This window comes from Artemia franciscana, chromosome 3 (genome assembly GCF_032884065.1).
Source record: "Artemia franciscana chromosome 3, ASM3288406v1, whole genome shotgun sequence".
Taxonomy (NCBI): Eukaryota; Metazoa; Arthropoda; class Branchiopoda; order Anostraca; family Artemiidae; genus Artemia; species Artemia franciscana.
Window position 1 is genome coordinate 26,176,437 of NC_088865.1, and position 8,451 is coordinate 26,184,887.

Below are 8,451 nucleotides of genomic sequence, written 5' to 3' on the forward strand. Positions count from 1 at the left end.
TGGGAGGGGGCCTAGGTGCCCTCCAATTTTTTTGGTCACTTAAAAAGGGCACTAGAACTTTTCATTTCCGTTAGAATGAGCCCTCTCGCAACATTCTAGGACAACTGGGTCGATACGATCACCCCTGGGAAAAAAAAACAAACAAACAAATAAACATGCATCCGTGATCTGCCTTCTGGCAAAAAATATAAAATTCCACATTTTTGCAGATAGGAGCTTGAAACTTCAACAGTAGGGTTCTCTGATACGCTGAATCTGATGGTGTGATTAAAATGCGATTCTTTTGATGTAGCTATTGGTAAAAAAATTCAATTTTTTAGAGTTTATTCTAAATTATATAATATATAATAATAATATTCGAAGACGTTGATAATGAAGTCGTTTTTGTCAATCTAACCAAAGATTAATTTTTTTTGTCAATGAAAGAAAATATTATTTCTGAAAATTCATTGTCTATGTTCTTATCTCAATGATTGGATAATAGTGACTGGTAATTCCAAGTGGATATTAATATAATGTACCAAAAATAATTCTAAGTTCAAAATCATTGTTTTATTAAGATTTGTTTTTACGATTGGTGTTTCATTTAAACTATTTTCTAACTTTATTAGTGTTTAACGATGTTTTATTTGTTTTTGTTCTTTTTTTTAGCACAAAATTTTTTCCATTTTGTGCTGTATTAAATTATGCTTAATTGCTCGAATTTTACTACAGTCTTACAACCCAAAACAATATTTTTGCTTTTCCACTTACCAGTAAATTCATACTGTGTGAAATAAATCCTTTCGACTTGTCTCTGCAGCTCTGGCCAATTTTCCCCAGTTTTCACCATGATTGAATTGTCTAAACGATATATCCGTGGGCATTTCTCCGAGGAGGTGGGGACCACATTTCCTGGGATTTTTAAAAACGATCAGATATTAAATAAAAAAGTATAGTTTTTTAACTGAAAGTAAGGAGCAACATTAAAACTTAAAACGAACAGAAAGTATTACCTGTATAAAGGGATTGCCTCATCCTCAACACATTGTTCTTTACACTCAAGTTTTTAAGTAATTTGAATAAAGCTTCTTATTCCAATTAAACCCCCCCCCCCTTATGTTTGGGGACTCGTTCTTAAAGAATTGGTTATTCTTAAATTCTTAAAGAATTGGTTAACTTTAGAGTATGGAGCGATGTGTTGAGGACCAATATCGGTGGTGGTAAAAGGGCCTTAATTTTAACAATTGTTATCGCGAATCCTATGATCTCGATGTAGAGTGTGACTTGGTTCACTTTGTAGGTACTCTGTCGCTAGCCCTTCCCTCTAAATGCTTTGACAAATATGTGAAAAATATAGCATCATTTAGACTTTGGCAATGATTCGACTATTACGAATAGAAAACAAAAACTTTTTTGTCCTTTATTAAATATATTCGTAGTCATTCAAATTATTTTTATGTTCTATTAATGTTTAACCATGTTTTATTTATGTTTTTTATCATCAGACGTCTTTTTATCAAAAGACTTATGATGACTGCTAATGAACGAAAAAAGGTGTTAGAAGCAGATTAATAATAAGCAGAATTTTCAATAAAATTCAGCATTATATTAAATGTGCATTGCTCTATCCGACGTAGGATATTCTTTACAATCGCTCATTATATAGTACGACTTGAATTCAAATCAAAAAATGGTTTTCAAGTTATGTCTATGTGACATTAAAGTAGGACAAACCTTAGGCGTAGAGTGTGTAGTATAGGCAACCTTTAGTACCCATATAATGTCTGCAGTCTGTAGTATAGGTAATCTTTAGAGCCCAAATAAGGTGTGCTTCCTGGGTTTGAAATGGCCATACTACTTGAAGGTCCTAGGAAAATGATGATAAACTAGTAAAAATTCTTATTATATGGTTCAAGAAAGTACGCAGTAAGTGGTTTAAGGTAAAGTTTAATTCTGCGAAAAGCAATTAATTGGCAAATTAATCTAAAATTATGAAAAATCATAAAAATTTCAACATTTCCCGGAGATACGGCCAAAAAAGCTGCCTCCCTGTCCCTAAGGACGTGCCTGATGCACACATGAAAGTACATCCTTTTGATGGGATGAATCAAACCATTTTTCCTTACAAAATCTTCAATGCCCTCTAAAGCGTTGGCTGCGTGCAAATTTAAATTTAGAACACCTTTACTGGAGATAGTGTTCATACAACTCAACCTCGTTCAGATCAGCCCCATTTTTTTACCCTTATGCAAGTCAACCTCATACCGGTTGAACATATTTCTACTTTACGTCATGCAACTATACCTCACTCAAACTCATCCTCATGGAACTTTGCTCAAACAGTATCAACACTGAAATACGCAGAATAGAGCCTGTACGCTTGCCTGTCTTTCATACGAAACTTCCAATGGTGTTTTGACACTTCTTTCATTCAATGATCTTGCCCAAGGAATTAACCTAAAAATTGGGATGCTCGAACTTTCAAGTAACGACAAATCTATTGCAGAGTTGGTACAGAGGATGGAAACTTTTTTTTTTATATTTTGGACAAAGAATGTAATTTTTAAAGTTTTTAGGTTTCATTATTAAGTCTGATGGGTGGCGACAACCCTGTGTTCTAAGCTCCCAGTTTACTTTTACAGAATTGAGTGCAAAGAGCAATGGAAACTTACTAGAGTTGAAACTAGTGATAGTATCAAACTCATAAATCACCATTGGTATCTACCATTTTGCGATTTTGTTCCTTTCTTAAGGCTACCATAAACCGCTGTTATGCAATGTGCAGACAAATATGCAGCATACCTGTATTTCCAGGTACCAGGGTAATTCTGTGTTAATCTTCCCGTGTTAAATCGCAGAGGATCCAAATTTTAGTAGTTTCCGGCGCTCTTGATTAAGTGAAGCAAAGAAAGATCTAAATTGGATTTTTCTTAAAAAAAGGAAAATAAACAAAGCATTATAAAGTGTAGTACCAAAAAATAAATCAGAATCCATAATTTGCTCGTGAAAAATGCGTTCAAAATGTTTAGATAATGAATAGATTGCATTTCATTTCAATCTTACTGTAGTCATTTGTGGCAAAATTTAAATTGTTTAGTTTCACGAAGTCGAATTGATAGTTGAGATAAGCAGGATTGATTTCAGTTGTATTCAGTTTTTATGAAATCTTAGATGCAAATACAAAAATTAGGGGATGTATTTTGATTTTAGAAGGCCGACCTAGATATCAGCATGGAAGAATCTGGAGCAGGGCTTCATACCTTGCCTCTGCACAGGGGGGAGGGGTGGATTTGACCACACCTCTCTACCCCAGACATCAAAATATTTTTACAATTTACCTTTATTTCCCTATGTCAATTTTCGCCCAATGCCAAATTGGTCCCAGAGGGTACGTCGAATTTTGATTCTAGAGCTAGGCTTTAGGTCCTCCTAGTGTTACAATCTGTGTATCACCTCATTACAATAAGTATCATATGTTCATAGTTTTGTAATTGATTTAAAAACATTTCCCCCCCTCCCCCAAAAAAATCCAAGGGAAGGAAAAGAACAATACTAGAACTCGTGGAGAAGTGAAGCCGTATCATGTGTCACACTTAAAACGAAAAGAAATTAAAATCATGGTTACCCGTCTCCTCAAACTCTCTGAAGACTAATGTGCCATTTGTACTTTGCTGAAAACAATATGGATATTGAGTAGCTTTTTTTTTTTTTTTTTTTTTATCTGTTCTCACATTAATAGAAAAATCAATTAATAATAATTTAGGCTTTTTAATAAAAGTTGCTAGAGATAAGAGTTGCACTACAGCCCCCCTCCCGATTCACTAAAGGCTGGATCTCGTCTACGCTTTACTGAAACGATATGCATCTGAAACAGTGTCAAAACATCAAAAACACCAAAATTAATATCACAATAATAATCAATGCAACACAAAAAAACTGTTTCGTAAAATAAATACGTTTTCGATTTGATTATTTACTCAACAAAACTTTTCTTGTGAACGTTAGTGATATTTGAAGCAATTTGTTTAGTAGTTGAAATAATATTGATAAGCAAGAAGATTTAAAAACCAAGTTTTTCGGCCATTTTCTGATCACCACTCCCACAAAGACCTGAGATCCTCTGTGACCAGACTTTGTCGAACCCGGAGGCATAATCATTCGACTTTTCAGCTGAGAGAAAATGCCTATTTGAAAATTTTGATCCCGTCTAATGGAGAAAAAAAAACTCAGAATAGAAGCTTTGCCCTCCAATTCTTTTTGATACTTAAAAAGGGCACTCGAACTTTCACTCGAACTCGAACTTCAGATGAACCCCCTCTGAAGTTTTTATTGACGATCCCTTTTATTCAAAGTTGTCAAGAAAATATATAAGCAAATAAACAGAACATGGAGACGTGTTCCTCTTATTAATCAATACTACTATCTTGATTATGAAAAATTTATCTGTGAAGCCTCTATTTTAAATCGGTTATTTGTGTAATTTGACACCCTTTTCCTTAAAGCTAAGCTTTCTCTAGAGCTACATGCTTTCCGACCGTCTTAACAAAAATATTAAAATTCCGACGGGGTGGGTTGTAGAGCCGTGGTGACACTCAGGGCTGAAAGTGTGACAAACGAGCCCTATACCGACTTCCATCGATCTTATGTTCTTTTCTGGAGAGTTTTTGCCCGTTATACTTTTTACCTTTTGTCTTTAGTTATAATTTAGGTGTCTAAAATTATCGCATAGTATAATAAAGCCAAATAAGGGTTTTTTATGTTTCTAGGTCAAGTTGTTAATGCATAGGTGGAGATATCCATCTCTGTCTATGCATGGTATCCAGGGTGCTTTCTCAGAGGAAGGATCAAAAACAGTCATCCCCCGAAAAGTTATTGGGAAATTTTCTATCCGAATAGTTCCTGATCAAACACCAGAAAAAGTCGCAGAGACTGTTGTGAAACATTTGGACGAAAAGTGGAGGAAAAGAAATAGCCCAAATAAATATAAGGTTAGTACAAAGGTTAGCTGATACCAATAAAGTTGGTGAAAGAGCTGGCCTGGTATAACTTCTAAACTTAAATGAGGAAAAAGAGGAAATCAGACTGGAAGGTAAAATCAACATTAATTACACTCAGTTTATCTTAGTATATATTTATTTTTTCCCGCCTTGAGATCGTCTTAGCCCCAAAAGTATATTCTCGAATTTTCAAGCTGATTGACCACTTTATTTCTAGGCATTTAGTTTTTCAATTTCACATCTAATTGTTGTGTTTCTGCGAATTTTCAGGTAATAACTTTTGTTAGCTAATATTTCTGTTATTGCTGTTTTGAAAAAACTGTTAACAAACAATCGGACTGCGGAAAGAAGCCTTAAAGGAAGCGCAAACACATGTTACTCAACTTTCCCCAATCCAACGGGTGGCATTTCGGCCCAGCCAGACTGTTTATAATTTGACAATAAGATGTTTGTTTACAGCTTCTTCATGAGTAGGACGGGATTTCAAAAGCATATGTAAACTGATGTCGTCTATATAAAGGTCTCAAGGGTAATACCATTCCACGTAACTCAGAGAGTACTCTTTGTTTGTAATCTTTAAGTGTTTTTAAAGCCACACTGGAAATTAAGAGAAAATGAATTTGCTTGACTGCTCAATGGTATAATGACCTCAAAAATAAATCAATTTATTGTTAATCCTCGATTGGCAAACTGATTTGTTGGAATCTGCAATAATTTAAAGGCGTAAAAAAGAATTTTGAAGCATTTACAAAACGAAATGACATTTATTTGTCTGTGAAAAGTATTGTAAAAATTTGTAAGAATCTTTGGTCAAAGTTTATAAGCCTTGCTGGAAAAGCTGTGAAACATTTTGGGCGAATTGTTGATGTAAGCAACTCTGTATATCATCCTAGCTGTGTCGTATCCTCAGAAAAGAATCATTTAATGCTTTTATCTGTGTTACAAAAAACATTAATATTCCAGGCCTATCTTCAGCATGGAGGCAACCATTGGCTAGCTGACCCTAGTCATCCACACTACATTGCTGGTCGTAAAGCCAACCATATAGTTTATGGCACTGAGCCAGAACTCACAAGAGAAGGTGGTTCAATCCCCATTACGTTAACATTCCAACAATTAACTGGAAAAAGTGTTATGTTGTTACCTATGGGTGCAGCTGATGACGGAGCACACAGTCAGAATGAAAAAATTGATGTTAGAAACTACATTCAAGGAGTAAGTGTCCTTTCTTAGTACACAGAGTTAGGTGAGATTATTTTGTCTTATATAATTCGTAGTTATCCGCAACATCTAACCAATCACGTAATGTTGAACAATGTACAGGCTCTTTGGTTGGTCAATAACAATTAAATGATTACATTTTTTTATATAATATAGTCCATAAGCACTAAAGTTTAAAAGAGGGGAGGGACGCTGGAATACTTAGTCTTGCATTAGATAAACTAAAGCACACAAATGTAATGCTCTTACTGTTAGTGTAAGCAGCAAACTAGCACATTAAAATGTGTTAATGGCTATGTTATAAGGCAAACGTGAAAACCGTAGAGAAGTGGAGCTTGACGATCATGAAAATAATAGAATCAAACCTTCAAAGAATACAGCTGTAAATTACCTTGTTTGTAGGCCAATTACCTCCTTTGTTGTTTTTACCTACTTAGTAAAAACTACCAGAGATATTGATCGACATGATATCGTAAGTATTGGCAAGCAGTTCATTAATACATTATAAACTAAATCTAGGTCTGTTCTGTAATTAACAACAGTTTTATTTAAAAGTAGTTAGCCATCTACAGAAACATTACGATAACAAATCATGATTATTTTGAAAAAATAACAATGAAAAATAAGGAGATAAAATTTATAAGAGAATGTAGTAAAATTTAGCAGCAATAGAGGTTTTGTTGCTTCTTTAGCAACAGAAGTAGAATGAGTTTTGTGGGTGTTTCCCCCCTATTTCAAAATCAGGCAAATTTTATCAAGAGTGTAACTTTTAATGGGTAAAACTAAACGTGATGAATCTTGTAAATGTGGAATCAGCATAATAAGCTGATTCTTTTGATGTATCTATTGATATTAAACTCCGTTTTTTATGTATTTTGCTTACTATTGAGCCGAGTCGCTCCTTGTTTATAGTTTGTTACCACAAACTGTTTGACTATGCATACATCAATATATGGAGAGAAAAAAATAGCTGTTATTTCACTAAATGAACATATAGCCAAGCTCTATTAGGTCGTTAACAGGATGGGCAGCCTAAGGATAATTTATATAACAAAAGGACATTGTCCTATGAAGTAACATTTTACAACTCGAGTCTAATTAAGTTTCTAATAAATTTAGAAATTTTATAAAACAAAATTCTCTAATAGACGTTAAACCATGTTTAAGAAAGAAAATACAAATATTAATATTGAACCAAGAAGTGTTAAAACGATTTTCTAGAGTAAACGCAAGAAAGTCCATTTTACTTAAAACTTAGAAGGCTTAAGGAAAAACAACCACTGGTCAGAAATGAAGGCAAGCGACCGGGGCGCTTGCCTGGGGCGATCCCAAAGTCGAGAATATAATATTTGACTTTAGGGAAGCTTTCGAAATCAGAAACTTTCGAGAAACCGCGAGTTATAACCTGTGAAATCCACTTGAAGTAAATCTTGAGGAAAATACTATAAACTCATATAATTACAGACCATCGTGGTTCGTCTGTTAATATTGATAAGCAGAACTTTTTTTTTAACCAAACAGCCTATTGAAAACACAGTCACTCGGTGGTATTATCACAAAGAAATATTAAAATATTTTCGTAAACATACTGTAGCTAATATAATAAGAAACAAAGACCAAACAGTTGTTTTATAAGACAAATCGAAAGGAAATTTTCGTAGAATTCCCATCAAAATGACACAATTCATTTTCGACAGCCAAAATATGACATGACTCATCCGTGAGGGTCAAAGACCGAGCTGCTTATCATGTTACGCAAGCGAAGCAAGGTCCAGATAAAAGCCCCGGAGAGGGTTCCTTATGCTATAGAAATTGACCCCGAATTTTTTTTTTTTTTTTTTTTTTTTTTTTTTTTTTTTTTTTTTTTTTTTTTTTTTTTTTTTTTTTTTTTTGTCTACAAAAGTATAAATGAATGGGAACCATAATTATAGACATAATATTTTATCTTCTAAGCAACTTATGCTATGAAGTTTTTTTTTAACACATTAGCATTATTAACGTTATTTGACAAATGTCATTATTTTGTTTCGCTTATGTTTATCTTCAGAACTAATTTTCTCTTTGAGCTTTGATGGACAGATATTCTAAAGGCAATTTACTATTTTTCCTTTTTAGACGAAGATGTTTGCTGCCTACCTGGACGAAGTTGCCAAAATAGAACAATAAACTTCTTCACTTTATCATATTACTGAAGATGACGGGAACTATACTTCAATAAATTATATTCTTCCTATTTATTCATGGGTCAGTA

At 33.7% G+C, this 8,451-nt stretch overlaps 1 protein-coding gene across 1 annotated transcript in view; it reads left to right on the forward strand.

Annotated features, from left to right (window-relative positions):
• LOC136025083 (cytosolic non-specific dipeptidase-like) overlaps nucleotides 1-8,433 on the forward strand; it is a 39,600-nt gene extending 31,167 nt beyond the window's left edge. Inside the window, exons 6-8 of the mRNA XM_065700801.1 lie at nucleotides 4,749-4,970; nucleotides 5,943-6,194; nucleotides 8,316-8,433. Of these exons, the coding sequence (XP_065556873.1) occupies nucleotides 4,749-4,970; nucleotides 5,943-6,194; nucleotides 8,316-8,366 (525 nt within the window). The 3' untranslated portion in view covers nucleotides 8,367-8,433. The remainder of the gene's footprint in view (nucleotides 1-4,748; nucleotides 4,971-5,942; nucleotides 6,195-8,315) is intronic.
• Nucleotides 8,434-8,451: the final 18 nt, after the last annotated feature.